This window comes from Pteronotus mesoamericanus, unplaced genomic scaffold (genome assembly GCF_021234165.1).
Source record: "Pteronotus mesoamericanus isolate MK-2021 breed Mesoamerican mustached bat unplaced genomic scaffold, CSHL_Meso_final scaffold_85, whole genome shotgun sequence".
Taxonomy (NCBI): Eukaryota; Metazoa; Chordata; class Mammalia; order Chiroptera; family Mormoopidae; genus Pteronotus; species Pteronotus mesoamericanus.
The window spans coordinates 16,338,428-16,360,745 of record NW_026555329.1 but is presented as its reverse complement, the minus strand read 5'-3'; the positions used below and the strand labels follow the sequence as shown (position 1 = coordinate 16,360,745).

General features: G+C 37.7%; 1 protein-coding gene across 2 annotated transcripts in view; it reads left to right on the top strand.

The window, feature by feature from the left end:
- The first annotated feature begins 1,338 nt into the window (after positions 1-1,338).
- The window catches only part of GLCCI1 (glucocorticoid induced 1), a 95,215-nt gene continuing 74,235 nt past the window's right edge, over positions 1,339-22,318 (top strand). For both annotated transcript variants that reach the window (XM_054564089.1, XM_054564088.1), the window contains exon 1: positions 1,339-2,244. In XM_054564089.1, the coding sequence (XP_054420064.1) occupies positions 1,800-2,244 (445 nt within the window). In that variant the 5' untranslated portion in view covers positions 1,339-1,799. The remainder of the gene's footprint in view (positions 2,245-22,318) is intronic.

Sequence of the window (22,318 nt, the reverse complement as noted above, 5' to 3'; positions counted from 1 at the left end):
TAATGTGTGATAAAGTGAGGAAGTATCACTAGTCTTAACAGAATGGAGTATTAGATGTAACTCCAGTATTTGTCTTAGGTTTGTTTCATCTACTTTTTATATGACCTATTGTGCTTTCTGGTGTGAGGGCACAAGGAAGCAGAGAAGGATGGCTCCTCTAAGTGAAACTGACCCCTGCATAAATTGCCTGAAATCAGAGGAAGCTTGTCACTGTGCAGACACAAGAGTAGACCAATGTGACTTCCCACTTCTCTTTTTTTTATCTCAAGGAAATTAATAGAGGGTACTAATGTAGACCCTTAAATGAATTGTTCCTGCTTAATTAAGGTTTAAAACCTAGGTTTATTCTGGGGGAAACTTAGATTTTTGATAGTCATCCAAAATCTCTCTCTCTCTTCAGTTTCATTGCAGAATAAAAACTAAATTTACCACAGTGGATTGTTACATTAAGTCTGGTATTTATTTCTCCCAAGAGGCCATATGCTTCTGGGGAAAGGCGACAGGGTGCCCTCCATTAATATATCTAACTGATGGTGTAATTATGTACAAGTCCTTGTTGACCCCTGCAATTCAGAGTAATTGTCTTGGAACATAAGATTTGATTATTGCATTTCACTGCATAACTACAAATGTTAGGATAGGCTGTGAAAAGCACCGGCCCATTGTTCAACCCAGCATCCAGACACTGCTTTTCTTTTCTTTTTCTTTCTTTCTTTCTTTTTTTTTTTTTTGATCAATTAGTCTACTCGCAAGAAAACTCAGATTATTAAAATTAGAGGGAAAGGAATGAATTCTTCTGGTTCCAGCTCCAAAACATCCTACTAGAACAGGTGTACTTGCAAAGTAAAGTTTGCTTTAAGTGTACTCTGTCTCAAGTTGTACAATCCCCGGGAGGGTGGAGCCCTCGAAACCTGCTTACCGGGGCGTGCGAGTGTCTGTGGGTGCCCGGGGCACGCGCAGACACACGGACCCACTTTCCTAAGGCAGCCCAATCAAAGTCCCGTTCTCACCTCAAAGGCTGTCAACTCTCACGCCTCTCACTGCGCATTCGGCCCCCTCCTCACTCTTCCACCCTTCCCGCCCCACCTCCGAAGTAGAACTCACCACTTTCATTGGTAGGTGTTCCTCTCACTCGTATTCTGGAACCAATCACTCGAATTCTGGTGGAGAGTGGCAGAGCCAATGGGAATGTTCGTTGCGGCAGCTGCCGGGCCCTGAGCACCCGGAGGCGGTGCCGGGGACGGGGTGCGGGTGGAGGAATTAGTTGCCTTTTGGAGTGAGGAACGGGCAGAGGCGGCGGCTGTGGCGTTTGCGGTGGCGCGGGCTCCCCGGAGAACCAGATACCTCAAGGCCCTTACCCCTACCCGGTCCCCAGAAGCAAGAGTCCCGGCCCTCCCTGTAGCTGCCGGGCTCTCCCGAGCGTGCAGCCCCGCCTGGCTGCGAGCGGCCCCCGGGGCTCCTGGATCCGGACGGTTGCCCCTCTCCCCTGTCAGCGCGATGCCCGGGCCGACGGCGACTCTGGGCTCCTCGCGGCCCCGGCCGTGACCGCCACATCAAGCCCGACCGGGCGGTTGGGGCCGTTGGACGTTTGTTTTCGCAGCCTTCCCCTCCCCCTCGCTTAAGGCGGCGGGGGTGCGCGTTGGGAAGGGGGAGCCGAGAGACTCCTCCCCCTCCCCGATACCCCCGCCCCTCCCCCTTACACACTCGCACGCACTATCGCGCCGGCTCCCACACGCTCGCGCGCCTCCCGCTCCGCGCCTCCGGGTCGGCTGGCGTCGTCCAGGGCCGGCGGAGCCACCATGTCCACTGCCTCCTCCTCCTCCTCCAGTTCCTCCCAGACCCCTCATCCCCCGCCGCAGAGGATGCGGCGCAGCGCCGCGGGCTCCCCTCCCGCCGCCCCCGCCGCCGGGAGTGGGAACGGTACGGGAGGCGGAGGAGTGGGCTGCGCCCCGGCTGCGGGAGCCGGTCGGCTGCTGCAGCCCATCCGCGCCACGGTTCCCTATCAGCTCCTGCGGGGCAGCCAGCACAGTCCCACGCGCCCGCCCGCCGCCGCCGCCTCGCTGGGCAGCCTCCCGGGGCCCGGTGCGGCCCGCGGCCCCAGCCCGCCCAGCCCGACGCCGCCGCCGGCCGGGGCCCCGACCGACCAGGCGCCGCGGACCAAGAGCCGCCCGAGACGGTCCCCCGAGAGCCACCGGAGGAGCAACTCACCTGAGAGAAGGAGCCCCGGCTCGCCCGTGTGCAGAGGTAGCGAGCCCAACCCTTCCGTCCTCCCGGGCTGCGTCTCCCCGACGGTGCCCTCCGCGGAAACTTCAGCCTCTCCGGGCTTCTCTTTGCTAGTGCATTATCGAAGGTGTGAAAGTGGCTTTGGGAATCTCACCCCCTGCGATCGCTGCGGGGCTTGGAGGAGCGAACTGCAAAGCAACTTTTATTTGATCCCCGTACGGCCCCTCAGATTTTATCTTCCATCACTCACCTGCGTGGAAAGGTTTTTCAGTTTAAGAGCTGATTAGCTCACTCATGTGTTTGCTGTTTGTAGCGGGGGAAGGAGGGCGAAACACACACACAAAACACGCACACAAACTCTCTAGCAGCCTCTTTGTGCTTTCCCTCAAAGTTCCTAATGTCTGTGACTATCAGGATAATTTTTTATTTTGGAGAGGTGGTGGCATTAGTTGTGATGTAAGGATATTGGTTGTAAGGATGTGTAGATGGGACAGTTTGGGATGTGCAATTAAAACGTATAGTATTTTGGTTTCCTCCCCCCCCCCACCCCCACCCCCTTGTCTCCACTTTATATAGTCTTCTGCATCAGAGCAGTACTGCACTGGAAAGAGTTTATGCCCAATTCGACATTTTCATGGTAAATTTTAAAGACCGGTTTGTGAAGTGTGCTCACTTTTTCCTTCCATTTTTAAGTACACTTAACAGTTCAGTTGAGCTGTTAAAGGATCTCAAGTTTCTTTTTTGTTAGGTGTCAAAGGTAATGGTGAGCTGGTGGATGCTGTTGGCTTCCCTTAAGGTTTTCTGTTTTGGTCTGGTTTTGTTTTATGTCTAGGGACATAGTGCATGATCTAGTTGAGTCCTTGGGGAGAAAAGAAAGACTAGCCAAAACAGGGACTTAGAGCTCATAAGGGAGAGTGGAGTAGCTAATATTATTAGATACTAGGCTAGAGCTACAGATGCTGCTGCTGCTGCTGCTGCTGCTGCTGCTACTGCTGCTGCTGCAGCAGCATTGTGGAGAGAACAGATCATGCTAAGTGGAAAATCTCTGCTTGGAAGGGAAACACAGTGGAGCTCTCTGTACAATGTTTATGTGGTATGTGGAATTTTTTTAATGGAGTTTTCTTGATGAAGGTCTTAGACTTGGAGAAAGTGCTTCTGTTATGATGGATTGCAGTTTTGGTGTCTTTGTTTTAATATTTCTGACCTGTAATTAACATTGCTAAGGCACTCGTTTTCAGACCACTTGATGGTGAGGCAAGGTATGAGTACATGAGCACCAAGAAATACATCCTGTAATCTGTATGCACCAGGAGGAATTTGCTCCCCCACTCCTCCCCCAGGTCAAGCCAGCTGCTGCAGAAACTGACATCCTCCAGCAAATCCTGAATGAATGAATGAAAACAACGTGATCGCCCTAATAATGACCACCACCGAACACATGTCTTTAGCTGTATTTTATAGAAAAGGCCACCATTTTCTAACAGATTAATGCCATATGCAACTCTCTTGGACATTTTCTAGAGCTACATGAAATGAGAGGTAACAGGATGAAAAAAAAGGCAGCAGTTACATAAATTTTGAATGGTTTAGCTTCAACAGTGCATAGATTGAGTTTTGGGATTTTGTTTTAAGGGCTAATATAAGAGCCATAAAATAATCATTAGAAAGATTGTGTACAGAGGGTTTTGTGGGCAGAGTAAGAGTAGTTTCGGCAATTGCTACAGCAATATAATGGCCATCTAGTCCCTCCTCCTCTTTTGTTGATAAACACTAGCATCTTACAACAGATCATAGTACAACTTGTTTTTCTGCATCCTTCAAAAGCCTTAATTGCTTAGGAATTACATGGTCCATCATCAAGCAGTTTTAATGAAATTTGTGATCAAACAAACTATTCTCTTTGTTGTAGTATGGTACATCCAAATTTAATGCAATTTTAATGCAATCATGATGAAAACACTTCTGAGTCTGGTTATGCAGTAGGAAGATTTGCATCATCAGAGAGCTGGTCCTCAGAATGGAAGAGGCTTTTTTGCTGTTTTTAACACCAGGTGATATTGTCAGTTTCTCACATTGAAATGATTTTGAATGCAGACTTTTCCGACCCCAGTCCTCTGATTGTATTACCTTTATGTTACTTCTCCACATCCCGCCTGGCTAGAGAGCTACCCAAATTAAAAGTGTACAACTATACAGTTCTGTTTATTCAGCCATTTAAAATCCATACTATAATCAGTTGAGCAATTTTTCGAACAATTACCTACTCAGTTTCTTTTGAATTCTGCAAGGTTCTGACTTCAGTGGATTTTAGTCTCCACAGGTCAAGGCTCCTGCCGCTGCCTCTGCTGCTGCAGACACTGACATCACTATACTGCATGAATGAAAAACAACAACGTGCTCCATTTCTTGCTCTCCACCTCCTTCCTTTTCTGCACACTACTGAGGGGGGGGGTGTGTGTGTGTGTGTGTTTGTGTGTGTGTGTCTCTCTCTCTCTATCTCTACATGTGTGTCAGTCAGATGGTGCTATGCTGAGAATGAAACTACATTTAAAAATGTTAAATTAAGTAGATGGTGGCCCAAGGGATATGTGTTCAGTATAGAGGCATATTGTTTACCAAAAGCCTTACGTGTTATGAGGTGACATAATTGAGCATTCAGTAGTTTTTATCTGGACTGGTGGTTATGGAAGAAAATACAGAAGCTTTAAATAATTTTCTTTGGAATTGCTTTATCAGGAAGAAATTATGCAACAACGTAGTCATTTCTAAACATGTTAGTATTATTTCCCTCTTAAACATTCTTAATATACATATTTATAGGGTTAAGATTAGAGTAATAAAGAAATGGTACTTAGGTTATTTCACAAGGTTGAAGAGTAGCTGAATTATTTAAATAGATGCATTCAGTTTTAATATGGTACTATTTTATAAAATCCAGCAAGAAGATGGTGATTTCCTTTATTTTTGTAACACAGTTTTAGACAATTTAAATGGCTATTACAACAAACATGTAAATCTCCAAACACACCTTTCTTCTGCAGAGAGGACATGGAGTTTTACAAATTGAAACTATCCTGTTTGTGCACGTGGATCATATTTTTGTATTTTTAAAATTTCTATTTTTAAAACTTCAAGGTTTGTTATTTACATTCATTTCTTTACTTCTGCCATTAGCAAAATGTCACCCTCCCCCTTGTTTGGTCTGAAGGGTCTTGAAGTGGTGAATGACAAGCTACTGAATGCATCCTCAGGCTCCCTGTGATGTGTTTGTAATAGACATAAAATCATAAAGTATTATGCAAATAGTTATTTTTGTAATGGTAATACATGAAGTCTACCTTTGAAATTAATAGAACAACTCAAATGAGTCTATAACAGGATTTTAGTGTTAAAATTAATGATCTTTAAGCTAAAATCATCAGTGACAACCAAAAGGAAATATAATAAAGTTGCTTCTTTCTGAATCCTCATATAGCAAAACGTATGGATATAAAAAACAAAACAAACACAATATTTACTCTGAAGATAGTAGTCAGTAATTGCAAATCCTCTGGTGGTTTTTTGTAAAGATTGAGATTACAATGAATGATAAATTCTAAAAGATATCAAAACATTTGTATTGGAGTACTCTAGATGGAGAGTACTGCTTATTTTTTAAGTGTACCAAATCTAGTTAACAAAAACTTGGAAGAGCTTGTCATTTATATAGCTTCTGCTATGGAAAATAGCATGCGTTGGTTCCTGATTTAACATAACATATTTATTTAGGCCTAGTACTCTTAATAGATTACTAACTCTGGAGTGAAATTTGATGAGAATTTTTCATGAGTATCTTGAGAGCTTTATTGTCTTATACATTAGGAAGTTACGATTATATTTTAAAAGGAAATACAGAGCCAGGCAGCATGTAATGCTGAATGACTACATGCAGTGTGTGTCTGTGTGTTTTCATCAATTAATTTGCTTTCAGATTTTTATCTCTTCATTAAATTTCCCTTTTGAGTCATTTTATGCTGTGCATAGTTTGTGGAATGCCAACATTTTTAATTACTTTTTTCTCTTTTAAAAAATATTCAGATACTCTCTTCCTATAAAGTTGCTTCTCAGGTGGATGTTCTTGAAAATTACATCCACCACCTCCTCCTCCTCTTCTCCCCTTTTAAAATTAATTTTCTTAAAGTACTTAGAGGAACTTGTTTCAAAGCTTTATTACATTAGAGTGAGGATAGTAAAAGTTTTGGCTTTTTCCCCCACTGAAGTGACAGGTTTCAAATATGGGTTTTTGAGAGAAGTTTTCAGCCTTTGAGAACTACACTAAGTATCAACAACATTCATTATTTATGTATCTAATTTCCCCCAGCAATTATGGTGCATTAAATTTCTAGATCAGTGGGTGAATAGCAAAATAGTGAATTTATGGAAGTTACTTATTCTTAAACTACTGTTTTATGTTCAAAGATTATATTCCTTTCAAATAACATTTACCCAAAACATTGACTATCATACACCTAAGGTATATCACAGTACCTAGGTCAGTTTAGCTGTGTGTAAGGGTAATGTGTATATATTGAACTAAAAATTATTTCATCATTTAAAGTACTTTTTACAGAAGGACATTTCATTTACTGCAGTATACATTTCTTCAAGGATTTAATGCATATTAGGATTTATATATTGGGGAAATGTTGACATTACTGGCTATGGCATCCTTGTGATTTTTATTTTATTTGTGATAATGCAAACTAAATGTGAAGTAGAAAACTAAGAAATAATTGGTCTCCATGGCAATGAATAACAATGGAAATAAATGGCAATGTTCACCAATGGCTAATAAGAGAGGGTTTTCCTTACTCTTAAATTTAAAAAAATTTAAAAGCCTTTTTTATCCAAACTTTTACATGTAGCTAAAACTTTCACATCTAGCTAAGATGTGAATATAGCTAAGGAATATACACTAATGACTTTGTTATTCCAAATTTTAGTTCAGTCTTTTCTTCAGAGGTTAAAATTCCCAGATACCAGCAAAATAGGCTTTCCCACAGCATTTATCCTGGGTCTATGCCTGGCGCTGTTGTCTCTGTCTTCAGTATATAATTTTGTTCTCTTATTAAATGTCAAAGAAACCGAATCACTCATGCCATTTCTGTCCAATATACTGTTTACTTCAACAAGAGGTTGAGCTTATCTTTCTGCTAATGGTCTCAAACTGGGTTTGCCAAAGGTAAGTGGAGGAAAGAGAGAACACTATTCATCTGTTGATATAGAAAAACTAAGGAAGTGATGAAGAGCCAGAAGCTGCCTCTCTTTCCCTCTGCCCCTCATCAGGACCTCCAGAACGGACCATGGCTCCACCTGTCATCCAACTGATTCTAGAAGAATAAGATTTGTGTTTATTATGCAAAACAGATTATAATGGATTAGCAGTAATTAAGAAATTAAGGATTTTACTACAATGTGAACAAATTGTAGAAAAATACTTTTCTAGTATGTCATTTTAGTAGGAACAAATGTGGCAGATACCTTTAAGCAGTGTTGTTCAAGTGAATGTTATTGAGGTAAACACTGGGGGCAAGTTCATGGATACCTCAGTGACTTCTCCTATATTATGTTGTGTCTCTAGTTGTAGGTGGAAAGAAAACATTTGAGTACTAACTACGTACAGGGCAATTCATTCATCAGGAAAGTGGATTTGAAATGCAGATCTTCTCATGTCGATCCATCCTTTATTCCACAAGACTATCCTGTTGCTCCTAATTCAAAAAACTCTAATTTTGGTGAACAGTCATGATTTCTGAGCTAAAAAAATTACTAAAGAATAGATTTTCTATTGTTCTAGACATTTTCAGAATGTATAAAAATGTAAGACCTAGAATGTTGACTGTAACTGAAATACAAAATGGATGGATTAGTCCTATTTCTCCATTTGTTTCTTACATAAAAGGTTGAGTGTGTGTTTGTGATAGAGAGTGAACGAATGAGAGGGAGAACAAAAGAGTCATCCTTGTTCCTGAGGGATGTATGCTCAAGAATGTGAACTTGACTGCTTGGCCTTCCTTACATCTAGAATCTGTGTTGCCCTGCAGTATATTAGAGTGAGCAGTACTTTACTCCATGAATAATAAAAGATAGTTATACATGGTGGTAAACTGATGAATGAATCAGGAATCACTCGCCAAGCAGAAACCCTGGTCTCAAGTGATTGTCCCAGCGACTGATGCTAGGTTGACCCAGCCCTCGCAAGAGCTTACAGTTATCACTGACTTAGTGAGTTTTTATGTTTATAACTTAATGAAGTGCTACCCTGGTGCACCTTAATGATGGCTTACCAAAAATAAGGATGAATTAAACTAGTGAAACCCATTATTGTGTGGCAAGGTTAGTGTCAAAAATTGTCTTCCAGTTATTAGAATTAAATCCACTGAACATCTGAATGCATTTCATAACAAGAAGGCAAAAACTGCTGTAAATTGCTGCCTGATGGTTCAAAGGTTTATCAAGTACTGACAGTAACAGCCCCTTGTTTAGCCAGTATGACCACAGGGAGAACTTTTTCTGAATAGTCTGTATTTAACTCTAACATTACTAAAAAAATAACTATTTAATGAAACATTTTCTGAAATTACTATTCAGTCATTTTGTATTATTTTACAATCAGTAATACTTTTTTTTGTTTCTCCCCCAGCTTAACTGTGATACAATTGGCAAATAAAAATTGTTTATTTAAGCTGTACGTGATGATATATCTATAAATTGTGAAATGATTACCACAATCAAGCTAATTAACACATTAGTCACTTTATACAGGTACCATACTTTTATGGATGGTATATGATGAGAACCCTTAAGATCTACTCTTAGCAAATTTCAAGTATACAATACAGTATTATTAACTATAGTCACCATTCCGTACATTATTTCAGAACTTACTCATAACTGAAAGTTGTTGCTCTTTGACCAGCATTTCGCCATTCCTCTTACCTGCGCGCCTCTGACAACTACCATTCCACTCTCTTATGAATTTTATTTTTTTAGTTTCAGTATATAAGTGAGATTATATAGTGTTTGTTTTTCTGTGTCTGGCTTATTTGATTTAACACTATGTTTTCCAAGTTCATCTTTGTTGTTGCCGGTGGCAGGATTACCCCCTTTTTAAAGGCTGCATAATATTCCATACTGTATGTATGCCACATCTTCTTTATTCATTCCATCATAAGTATATGCTTAGGTTATTTCTATATGTTGGCTATTGTGGATAATGCTACAGTGAACTTGGGGTGCATATATCTCTTCAAGATACAGATTTAATTTCTTTTGGATATATACCCAGAAGTGGGATTGCTGGGTGGTATGATAGTGTTATTTGAAAGTTTTTGAGGAACCTCCTCCATACCATTTTCCATTCCCACTGATTCACATTTCCAACAACAGCGTGCAGGGTTACTTTTTGTCCACATCCTTGCCAACACTCCTGTCGTCTTTTTGGTAATAGCCATTTTAACAGGCACAAGGTAGTATGCCCTTAGCGTTTTAACTTACATTTCTCTGATGATTAGTGATTCTGAGCACCTTTTCATGTACTGCTGACCGTTTATGTCTTCTTTGAGAAAATGTCTGTCCAGATCTTTGCCCGCTTTTAATTGGGTTATTTGATTCACTGCTATTGAGTTGTATGAGTTTCTTTTTTTTTTTTTTAATTATTAACCCTTTACTGGTATATGGTTTACAGGTATTTTCTCCCATTCCATAACTTGCCTTTTCATTTTGTTGATTGTTCCTTTGCTGCCCAGCACTTTTTAGTTGATGTAAATAGGTTTTTGTTTTATTTTTGCTTTTGTTGCATGTATCTTTGGTGTCCTACCCAAAATGTCACCACCAAAACTATTACCAAGGAGCTTTTTCCCTATATTTTCTTCTAGGAGTTTTATTTTTTTCAGGTTATATATTTAATTCTTTAATTCATTTCAATGATTTTGTGTGTATTTATAAGGGTCCAGTTTCATTCTTTTGCATCTACGCATCCAGATTTCACAACACCATTTATTGAAGAGATAATCCTTTTCATATTGTATATTCTTGACACCTTTGTCAGTAGTTAGTTGAATTTACATATGTGGGTTTATTTCTGCACTGTCAGTTCTGTTCCATTGGTCTGTGTCTGTTTTCATGCCAGTACCACATTGTTTTGATTACTATAGCATTGTATAGACTAGATTATTTTTAATAAAGTTATCATTTATTGAGCTTTTATGTCATTTCCTTGTCCTCACTAGAATCCAGTGTAGAGTACTTTTATAACCTCTTCACAGATGAGGAAATGACATCTTGAGAAGTTAAGTAATTTGCCCAAGGTCAGGCAGTATACATAGAGGGCCCAGGGGGCCCTTGTAACTCTCTAAGTCTTGACTTCGAAATGAGCTGAAAGTTACTTTTGGAACCCAGTTAACTATAGCGCAGAAAAGCATGCACAATGGGTTATCCCATTGCTTATATAGTCAAGACCTGGAAAAGCCAAAAATAGTTTTTTGGGGGAGGTGGCGTGGGTAAAGAGAAAGCTAAATGGGACTAGACTTCAGGGTCCACAGAACTTAAAATAGCTGCAAGTATTCCCAGTGATTCAAGCCTCAGGTATGCATATAAGAATGTCATAGCACTTCAAAACCTTACTATGCCATTACTGGGCCTTTCCATTGGTCCTTAAAGGACCTACCACTTTGTTAAGGCAGAATATAGATTTAATTCTTAGAAACTACCTTTACCATGAAATTTCAAAACCTGGGTAGTGTAAGGTCTTTTGTATTTTCACATTTGACAAGCTTTACACTTACAGCAAAGCGTCATAAGGCTTCATTCGACCCTAACAGTGGTTCTTTACTTTTAGCATCCTTTGAAATTTTAGTAGCATTCAGAATAGTATCTTTGTATATATGACAAAGCAGTAAGGTTCACCGTCTTCTCAATTTATACCCACTTGGGCTCTTTCACATTTTCTAGATTTGCTGATGTGATTTAGAAAAGAATCTTTTAATAATTTCTCCCAGGGTATTTGGCTATTTTCAATGTCCCTTTTGCTTACCGTAAACTCTCTTTAATAGTCAATGTGGAGCATGAGTCCTTCCATAAGTGACATTAGAAATGCTATTTTTGTTAAGATATTGGCAGTCTTCTATAGAGTCTGTGTGATAGGTGAAGTTTCTCATGTCATTTCTTCTATAATTATAGTTACTTTTCTAGTTGAACGCATTAGTTTATAAGTTGAACTAGTAAAGTAATAGTTGTATCTTAGAAGATAATAAAAACTGGTAGGGCTTTAGTTGCTCAGTATTACATCATATCTTACCCATAAAAAACTTTACTAGTCTCATATAAACTTACGAAGTGATCTTTCCATGAAGGTACAAAGAGATCATTAGTAAAATATAGATTTGTTTATGTATTAGCTGGTTGTCTTTAAACAAAGTACATTCATAATATCTTTGAGAGTTCTGTGACAGTGTCATTTTCTTCTGAAGTATGTTTGAAGTAATCTGATGTATCACCCTGAAAAGAATCAACTGTCCTTTTCCTGCTTAAAGTTAGGTTATTTAATTTAAGTGCTTACTGCTTACTAAGTATGGGTTAGCAAACATTGAGAAATGCAGTTTCATTAGTATTGTAAAATTGGGGAGTTGGACTGTGCTCAGAAATGAGGTTTTTTAAAAAATAACTACAATATTCTGTAGTATATTGATCAGATATCTTTACAAAACTCATGTTAAAATTCTATTTATTCCTCACATACCGAAGTGACTTATTTTAAAACAGCTAGTTCAGTCCACTACATTTGTTCACTCTTTCCTTTTTTTTGGTTTATATATGGCCAAAGATTAGGTTTAATGTAATTTCAGTGGTAACTGTTCATTCATTAAAGAAACGTTATTTTTCAGGTATTATCCTAGTTGTTGGCAGTATGTTAGTGAGTAAAATGCATGAGTTTTGTTCCCTCTTTCATAAAATAAATGTATATTGAACCCCTACGATGTCTGAGGAACTCTGACCCACACAGAATACATATTCCAGGTGCAATTGATATGGTCACATTTGTGTTTCCCAACAAGGTCAGTTCGTTTAAGGTCTGCTGAGAATTTGACATACTTTTTTCCTGAGCTTTGGACTTCGTATATGAATTACTGTTTTCCTTTGTTTCCCTTCCTAAGTTTGAGCTTTTTGGTATTCTTTTTGAATACCAAATACTCTGTTTATATGTGTTTTCCTTTCATTAGATGAAGCTTAGGAGAGCTACGTCCTGTGGCTGTTACCATATGTATAGGTCTAAGCTATATTGCTGCCTGGAGATATTACATATCCCATTCTCTTATAGTTTGGCTTAGGATGACATCACTGATACTTTCTCTGTGCATACATACACACACCCCCTTTCATAATTCTAAATGTTATTGTTGGATGTGGTTTCTTGTGTAGAAATGTAGTACTATGTAGAAATAATGTGTAGTAATACCTGGAGAGTGGTGCCCTGTGTGGCTATTGAAAAGAGTAGGACTTGGCTTTAACTAAGTATCTACTATTGCTTGATATTTTGGTTGAATGCACAATGACTTTCTTCATTATACTCAGAATTTACTTGTTTTTGATTTTTATTTATTTGTCATTTTTACCTTAAAAAATTACTAGCATTGTACCTCTAGTATTACTATTCAACTGTGTTAGTTAATCTTTAGGACAGTTGCCCTGTTCTACTTTGTATTAAGCCATGTGGTCTAAAAATAATGTCTTTATACAGATATTCCTATTTAATGGAATAAGTGTTACACCTAATCTCATGGTAAAACAGATATTAGATGAATCATATTTTCTGGGTTGATTTTTTTTTTTTTTTTACCTTTTATGTGGAACACTGAAAAAAGCTTATAGCCCCTGAATATAACCATATAATAAATCATTTAGAATTGCATATGGGAATTTTAGGAAATAGGAAAGCATAGAAAAAGTAATGAAATAAATTATTAATATTTGTTTTGATCGTTTACAATATTATTTCATTCTTGAACTAGGTGCCTCATAATGTAAAGGAAAGTAAATATATAGTGCTGCAGCTGAATCCTGGATTAGACTCACTGTGCTATTCCCATAGTTAATACAGCTATTCTAGAGGCTTTTAATGATTAGTTGAGATTTTTCGTCCAACTTGTCTTAATGTTTCTGTAACTCTGTATTCAGTGTAATAGTGGTGAGTGTGTGTCCTTCACTAAGTAGCACCCTGTCATTTTTAGCATTCTGATATCCAGCATGGTGTTTGGTGCTTAGAAGGCCCTGCAGTAAATATTTGTTAAATCCTTTCATAGAATTTACATAGAGATTTCTGTTTTAGCTACAAATATAGCTGGGTTCAAATCACTGAACAGTGGTTATTATGGCATGCAGTTATATAAATATCTGACAAGGATGGAAATTAATAGATTATATTTGTGTGACCTGTTTCTAAAATGCCTAATTGTTCAGGTTGCTGGTGACCTTTGTCTTCAATTAGGGCCTGTCATTCACTGGTGATGTGTAAGCTTGGAAAAGCACTGATTTAGACCTTCACATGAAAAAGGAGCTGGGTACCTTTTCTGGTAGAAATAGGTGGGGCAAAGATGGGTATGTTAGGACAGCCCACATTTTGAAGATACGATTTACAGAGTGAGTTTCTAAGTTACATTTAGAATTCTGCTAAGAGAATTTGGTCTAGTGAGGCTCTGTGTAATCAACTTCTGAAGCTGTTATAGTGAAAGAAACTTAAACTATCATGCTCAGAGCTTGGTGGTGGGCTTTTCAATTAAAATCTAAATGTTTTTAGAGTCTGTCATAAAGGTCATGATTATACAAAACTCCAAGAAGGGAGAATGTAAATTACATATTAATTTGTGCTTTATTATAATGTAAAAATTTTAAACTGTAGAGCAGATTTTGGAGTGGTTATTTGCTTTAGAGAATGTCTAACTTATGTGCAAGTAAAATTATTCAATTTACCAAAGTGTTATTTACACAAACTTTTTAGGAAGTCAGTTACACAAGGTTGAGGTTTATCTGAGGTTGTAAAAACACATTACTGAATAGTGTAATTTCTTATTGCTGCATAAAATGTTTTACAGACATTTAGTAGAATTAACTAATATCAGAAGTTGTACAAATGAACATGACTAGATCTTTTCTATTCCCTTTCTAGTGTGAGTTTAACGATTCTAAGAAGTTTGGTATTGAAAGAACCCCTAAAAGGGAAATAACTCTTATGTACTAACGATTTTATTTCCCACATTTCTTTGTGGAAATGCATGCTTTTAAATTAGATAAATATTCCAAGGCTTTTTCTGAAATATTTTGTCCTTACAAAAAGAAGTTACTACTTCAGTTATAATTTCCTAGCAAACTATTTCGGCCTGACCAGCTTCATGAGGAAGTATTTCTTCCGTCAGAAAAACTTTCACAAAACCTTCTACTGTTATTGATATCAGGAACACAAAGCAGTAAGTAAGCATAATCAGACTAGAAATATGATTAGTGCTGTGGGTTATGATTTTACTTACAATTGTACATTCCTACAATCTAGTTTTTAACTTAAAGTGTCTGTATTTACTTAAGGACCAAGAAATTAATTGGCCAAGTAATCTGTTTATTCTCAAGGACTACACAGTATGGGCCTATGTGTATATATGAGAGAGAGAAGGTCCTGATGCTTTCTCCATAGAGATTCATCGTCATCCTTTTACAACACTTTCAGTAATTTTAACATGCTCTGTGGTAATGACTTAGGGATTTTGCTTATCTTATTAAGATAAAACCAATAGAATCTCCTTTTCTGAATCAACTCACACAGTTTAGAGTGACAGCGTAAGTATCTGCAGTTTAGCTTTCTCAACAAATTTGTGATAATTTTCTCTGCTGGAGTTAGTTTTGTGCTTTTTGAGCAGGAGATTATGTTGGTATTTAAATTTAGAGTTGAAACAAGCATTGAAAAGTTACTGCATTTCTACTGACTAGAGTGGGTATTTTTTAGGTGGTAACTGTGTATGCAAATCAAAATAGACATAATTCTTAAATTCTGCAAGTTTAAATACCCAAATATTTAAAAATATTATTATAACTGTTTCTGGATGTTTTGCTTATGCTCTTTACCTTCTTGCTGGTTTTGTTACCATTTGTATAAAAAATTTTAATTTAAAATGTATTCAGCCTCTGTTTCACCAACATAGAATATTTTATTCTCCCTACCATTCTTTGAAATAATGGCCTAGTATATTTTTCTGTGCTATGGATAAAACAATATATTAATAAATTTTACCCTATACAATTCAAAATTTGGGTCATGTGTTTTAATTATACGTAAGAATAATTAAATTAGAAGTACAATACTATTAGAAGTATAGTTAGCAAAATGAATATTGAATGGTTTAAGTTTAAACTCAGAAACTTGGTACAGAAGTGGAGTTGAATGGTTGCCTTTCTTGGCACTATGAAGCAAAGCCCTGGTTAAGGCTTTCAGACGCAGAGCATCACTGAGCTAGCTTCTTATTTCCTGCCAGCATAGTCATTGACTTTTCCTCCTCCCTTGTTTGTCCTGTCCTAGTGATCACCGTGTCTTGTCCCATCTCTTCAAAACTATCTTCTGAATTTGGTAGCTTCTTTCCATTCCCTTTACGTCTCATTATTACTTGATCCTTGGGCTCTTGGAAATACCACCTCTTAAGTGGTTTCCCTTTCTACAAGTTCCCCACCTTTAATTTAGCTATTGCACTACTATAAACACAGCCTTTCTTTACAAAAAGAAAAAAGGATTTCTGAAATTCAGAATTCTTAGCTTGACATAAAAAACTCATCTCAGTATCTTCCTTTGTGGACCTTTTGGTTTTTTGCAAACTAAACTCTTTTTTTTTTTTTTTTAATTGAAAATGCTATTATCCTTTTATAACTCCATACTTGGAATACATGTCCCTTGTCAGGGGAAAGTAAGATAGATTACCTTAAATTGGATTAAGTTAGATTATCCTATTTGTGGTGACAGTTCATGATGATTCAGGGAGACTCACTCTGAAGTCTGGCTCAAACTATCTCCAAGGGTAATCCAGACACACGACAAACGAAGTTAAGTCCTTCTGTAGTAGAGATTTCTGTGTATTCACCAAACCCTGTTTCTCTTCCTCTTGATGCCACATCTGTATTTCTACCCTGGCAGTTAGGTAAGGCTAAATGATACACAACACTTTTCATTCTTGTTCAATAAAAAAGCCCACGTTTGATCCTCCTGGTTTTCCCTTTCCTTATCTGCCAGCTGTGTGCAGATTCTAACCGAGAACTCCAATGAAGGCCGTTGGGAAATGGTGGAGCCATAAAATGAAGGTAATCTAAGCTTTTGGAATGATCCTGTGGAAAGACATCTGTCAGCCACAAAGACACACATTGGGCTTTTATTGTGATAAGGCACTAATTTTTAAAAACTGTAGCTACTAGCAATAGCAACTTTACTGCAGCTCAGAGTTTTAAAAAATGGTGGTCTACCAGCTGCTATTTACTGGAGCCACTTTGAAGTTTACCTCCAGAGTCCCATTCTTGCCTCATCGGATCCATCACGTCGGCCCGTGGGGTTCCTTGTTCTCAGTGCTTCTGTCATTACACAAGAAACACTTCAAGTTGATTGTGTGAACTTGGTAGAATGTATTTATTTTTACATAATTTGCAATTTAGTTCAACTAAAGATGCTATATTACTACTCTTTGATTAAAAACTTAAAAGACCATTTTCAAAAAAGTTCAGAGCTGTTTTAAGCAAGAGTAAGTAGCCTTGTGGAAATAAGTCCATGGTCTTTCAGAATGCCTGGCAGGACAAGAAGTTTGTGTATTTGTTAATGGGTCTTATTACTTCATATAAGCATGTTAAGTTTCTTGAATATGCACTTTATAAAAGTACTGTGTTATGGCAACCTATCTTAATTACCTGTTTATGAAATACTTGAGCATAGAAATCAGAGTCTTTTATATAAATGTGGAAAATAGGATTGCAGTGGGACCCGAATTCATGTTACTTTAGTTACTGTTTTGTACTTTATTCACAATGATTTAAGATGGACCTCACATGTGGAATACTGTCCTTTGGTAAAGAGGTCCAGAATACATGTTAGGTGTTTTCTAGTTTTTAAATATTTGTTCCATAAAGACTAAGGAAAGGAGAGATAAATGATATCCAGACATTTAACAAATGTTTCTTGAGTAGCTGCGCTGAGTGTTACAGAAACAAAGAGACAAAAGCCTTAATTTTAGGAATGAGCCCACCCTCTGGTAGATAAGTCTTAGATTAATCCTTTATGTACAAATGAAACAGATTAGTCCATGGAAATAGGTTTTTCTTTATTATTTCATTCTGAAGTAAAAGTAGAATAGTCAAAACGTACAGTAGTTGCCTCTTATCCACGGTTTTGCTTTCCGCAGTTTCAGTTTCCAATGGTCAACTATAGTTCAAAAATATTAAATGGAATTTTTCAGAAATAAGCAATTCATAAACTTTAAATTGCATGCCATTCTAAGTGGCATGATGAAATCGCACCCCGTCCCATTCCATCCTGCCCACCCAGGACCTGAATCACCCCTTTGTCCGGTGCGTCCACTCAGCGCCCGCCCCTGCCTGGCAGTCAGTGTCTGTCTTGGTTATCAGATCAGTCGTCTAGGTGTCACAGTGCTTGTGTTCAAGTAACTCTTATTTTACTTACTAAAGACCTTTAGAGCACAAGAGTAGTGATCTGGGCAATCCTGACGTGTCAAAGGGAAGCTGTAAAGTGCTTTCTTTAAAAGAAATAGTGAAAGTTCTGACTTAAGGAAAGAAAACATTGCTGAGGTTGCTAAGATCTATAGTAAGAATGAATCTTCTATGAAGTTGTGAAGAATGAAAAAGAATTCTGTACTAGTTTTGCTGTTGCATCTCAAACTGCAAAAGTTATGGCATAGCTGGTAAGTGCTTAGTTAAGACTGGCAAGGCTCTAAATTTGTGGATGGAAGACATGAGCAAAAAAACGTGTTCCAATTGACAGCAATGTGTTGTGTCATAAAATATTGAGCCTATACAAAGACTTCAGTCAGGGATACCTTAAAACGAGTGACACCAAGCAAGCGATGATGGTTGCGCAGATGTAAGAATAAGTTTGGCATGTTATCATTTTCATGTCATCACAAGACGAGGAAAGGTAGGTACAGTACAATGAGATATTTTCATAACTTTTCTCACAGCATATTTTGATAATTATCCTATTTTATTAGTTATTATCATTAATCTCTTACTAGGCCTAATTTACAAATTAAAGTTTATCATAGGTATGGATATGTAGGAAAAAACGTGGCACATATAGGATTTGATACCGTCTGTGGTTTCAGGCATCCACTGGGAGACTTGAAAAGCACCCCCCACAGATAAGGGCGTGACTGCTGTAGGTGGGGAGAGAGAAGCGAGCAATTGGACACCTTCATGAAAAAAAGTTAACTGCTTGATTTATAATGTTTGAATATATATTGTTCAGTATTTGTTCTATCTCAACCCCATGTAAAAAGGGTTCAAAAATCCTAATTAGGGGTGAGGAGGAAAATCCACTATACCTGTCTTTTTGTATACTTAGTATGGTTTTGTTTTCCTCCTACACTAAGTCTTTTCAGTACATCTGGAGGTGTTCAGTTTTTATTCCAAATAGCCCAGCTATTCTAAACTATATCCAAAATACAGCTGAGTCAGCCTCTATCCCAAACTGTGGTCTGATGTTTGTTCACTTTTATCATATAAGGAAAAAACTTAGATCCAATAACAGTAAACTCTGGAACTTTATGACTTTAGGCCATTTGTAGCTTCTGGGCAGCAACATCTTGACTGCAGTACAGTTCAATCAATAATATCAATAAACTGTTTTTGACTAAGATTATAATGGCCAGTTCTATGGCTGTTCCAGAAGAATAAGGTATGAGGCTATTCTAAAATATTTTATGACACTTTCCCCTACATTCTGTCATGGCATTAGTAATTTTATTTTTTTGTTAAGTTGCTTTTAGTCCTTGGGAATGTTTCCTGGCAACCTCTTTTACACAATATTTGTAGAATTGTTGAGGTTGGGAAGGTGTTCTGTGTATGCAAACAGAGAGCTGGTTTTTACCATGTTCTGTTTTACTCCATGGCCTCCACAAAGGTGTCATTTGTGTAAGACATTTTCCTTCAGGATGTTTCCTGCAGCTTTTGGCCATTTCCGACTTTAATGAAGCATTCCATTTTGGATAAACTTCTGCTTCACAGCTACGTATTTGGTTCTTTGGTGTCAATATTTATGAAAGTAAATGCTAGAATAAACATCTGTGCTCACATTTCTGAAACCTTCATTCTGTCGAGCCTTTTGATTCTGAGTTTATTCTAGAGAAGTGTAGTTGTGTATTTCCCAGTCAACAAAATGTTCACCCTTGCTGGATTTAGGGACACACTGTAAGGGGAAATATAGCTCGTAGGCTGGATTTCATTTACCAGGTTCATTTGCATTAAGCAAATCAATGGTATGAGATATGTTTCAGTACTGTGTCTGTTTATCATTTGCCTGGCAGTTATATCTTATTGAGGTTAAGCAGTTACACTTTTCCTGGGCCTGTCCCCCTAATCTCTACATTTAACCATGGAATTAACTACTTAACCCTAGTATTATGCTATTATGAGCTAATCTGTTGTTATTATTACCTAAGCAAAGTGTTTGTATCTTCGACTTAAGTTTGAGTTTTATTTCTGTTCATAAATTGTAAGTTAAAATATATTTAGTTTTAGAATTCTATAAATTTTTAGTATAGATATCATGAGAAATGTTTGTCAAGGAGACTGTCGTTATTCTTCATTCAGATAGAGATATGAAAGCTGAAGGTTTGTTGGGTTTGTTTTTTTTCAGATTCTTATTCAGAATCAAGAACTGTAGTCATCACAGATTTCTGAAGATCTCATTTTACAGAGTATAAAATTGATTGCCCTTTTCGAGTAGTGATAAGACCTTTATACCATAATGTTAATAGTCATAATCAATTCTTTCTTGGCCTTGAAAATAATTTTAGGACTCTTTGTTCTTTATTGATGTGCCTAGTAGATGATGGAATTATGTGGAAAGAGCCTGGTTATTTTTGGCCCATCAAAAAGGAGGCCCTTTTAAATTTGGCCCCTTGCAAGGTGAAGGTCCTCTAAAGGCATCTTTCCATCTCATCTTGACGTAACTCTCTCTGCGAGCTCCTCAGTCCATTGTCCTACCATTTCCCATGGTAAATTCCACCTTTCCTCATTAAAGGCACTCTTCTTCCTTGTTCCTTCTCTGGTTCTTACCGCAGGCTTCCGTAGGAGGTACTTTGAGACTTTCCTCCGTGATTGTCAGTTCTCGTGGGAGGGGATGGGTGAGCATCCTACTGATGGAGTGATTATGGGTGCACCATTTCAGTTAGTTTCTCCTCCAGATTAGACAGGAGCTAATTTCTTTACCCGGTTATCTGGGAAGAAAGTATACCTCTCTAAGGCTAGCATCTCTTTTTCTGAGCCAGCACAATCAAAATATTGGAAGGATATTAAAATTTAAAAAATAAATACACATATCTGGTCCTAGGAGGAATTTAATAACCCAGGTTTGGTTTCAGATATTCTAGGAATGTATAGTCTTAAATTCACATGTGCTGAGAAGAAAACGGAATTTCTGATTTTTCTCTGGTCATTTCAAGTAGTGATGAAGATTTGCCATAGAAATATTGAATGGATGTCTTCTCCTTTCAAAGTTACTGCCTGTATGGCTCACATCTCCCAGCAGTCCTTACGTTCCTCTTTACAAACTCTTGGTTGTATGATACTTACACTCTGATAGATTCTTTTTTCTGTCCTCACCCAAGGATATAGTTTTATTGACTTTAGAGAGACAGGGAGGAAGAAGGGGGAGAAGGATAAACATCGCTGTGAAAGAGAAATATTGTTTGTTTGTCTCCCATCCACCACTCCGACCCTCCCAACGGGGGATCGAACCCAAAACTTAGGTATGTGCCCTGACCAGGGATCAAACCCACCAGCCTTTCAGTGTATGGGATGATGTTCCAATCAACTGAGCCATTTATCCAGGGTAATCTGATAGATTCTTCAGGAGTGACTCATGGGAACAGTATTTCTTGAGTTCTGCGTACTTTACGTAGCAAGAGCTAAGATAGTATAGTTTTTATCAATGGCTCTTATACTTGAAGGTCATTTTAGCTTTATTCAAATGTGTTTGATGTAGGCTATTCTGGATCATTTTCACTAGATATATGTATATTCTTGGAACATGCCATTTCAAGTTATATTTTTATTACAGTTCTTAGTATTTTTGTTTTATATTACTTTGGTTTCAGGGCCTCCTGTTAGACATATGTTGGAACAACTTGCTTATGTTACATATTAATCATTTTATTTTGAAACCTTTTTGCTTCATTTTTTTTAATTCTAAAATTTGTTTTATGTTCTGTTTTCTATTTCTGTTAAGGCATTACTCATTGTGTTTCTTGTAATTTAGTCTTCGTTACTGACATAGAATTTTCTTTTATTTTTGTATTTTTCCTGAACTTTGTCATCTCTATTTTCATATCTTTCTCACCCTCAAACACATCATTTCTGAGTTCTAATTTTGAAGCTTTTCATTGCCTCTATCATTTTAAAAAAATTGTTTAGCTTGTTTTGAACTGTGAGGTTACAGTTTTCATATTAGATAGATGTGTATTCCTAGTATACATCCGTTATCCATAGGGACATCATTTATTCTTTGTGCCCTTTTGTGATATAATTATGTGGGATTAATCTGCTGTTCTTGTCTGTTGCTGACTTTTAAGTGAAATGAATTTTCCTATACTTTTCAGAGAGAGGGAGCATTTAGGATACCTTTTCTAGCTTCAGAGCTCCAGTCCTTACACTTCTGTTGTTTTTGTAAAGTGACTTTAAAAAAAAAAATCTCTTCTGTGATACTATCCTCCTTGACTTCCTTCCCCATCTCTATCTCAGTTCTCTCTTTCTTTTGCTTTTATTGTCCTTGTTCTGTTCAGTTTGGATTTTATTCCCAGTAAGTTCT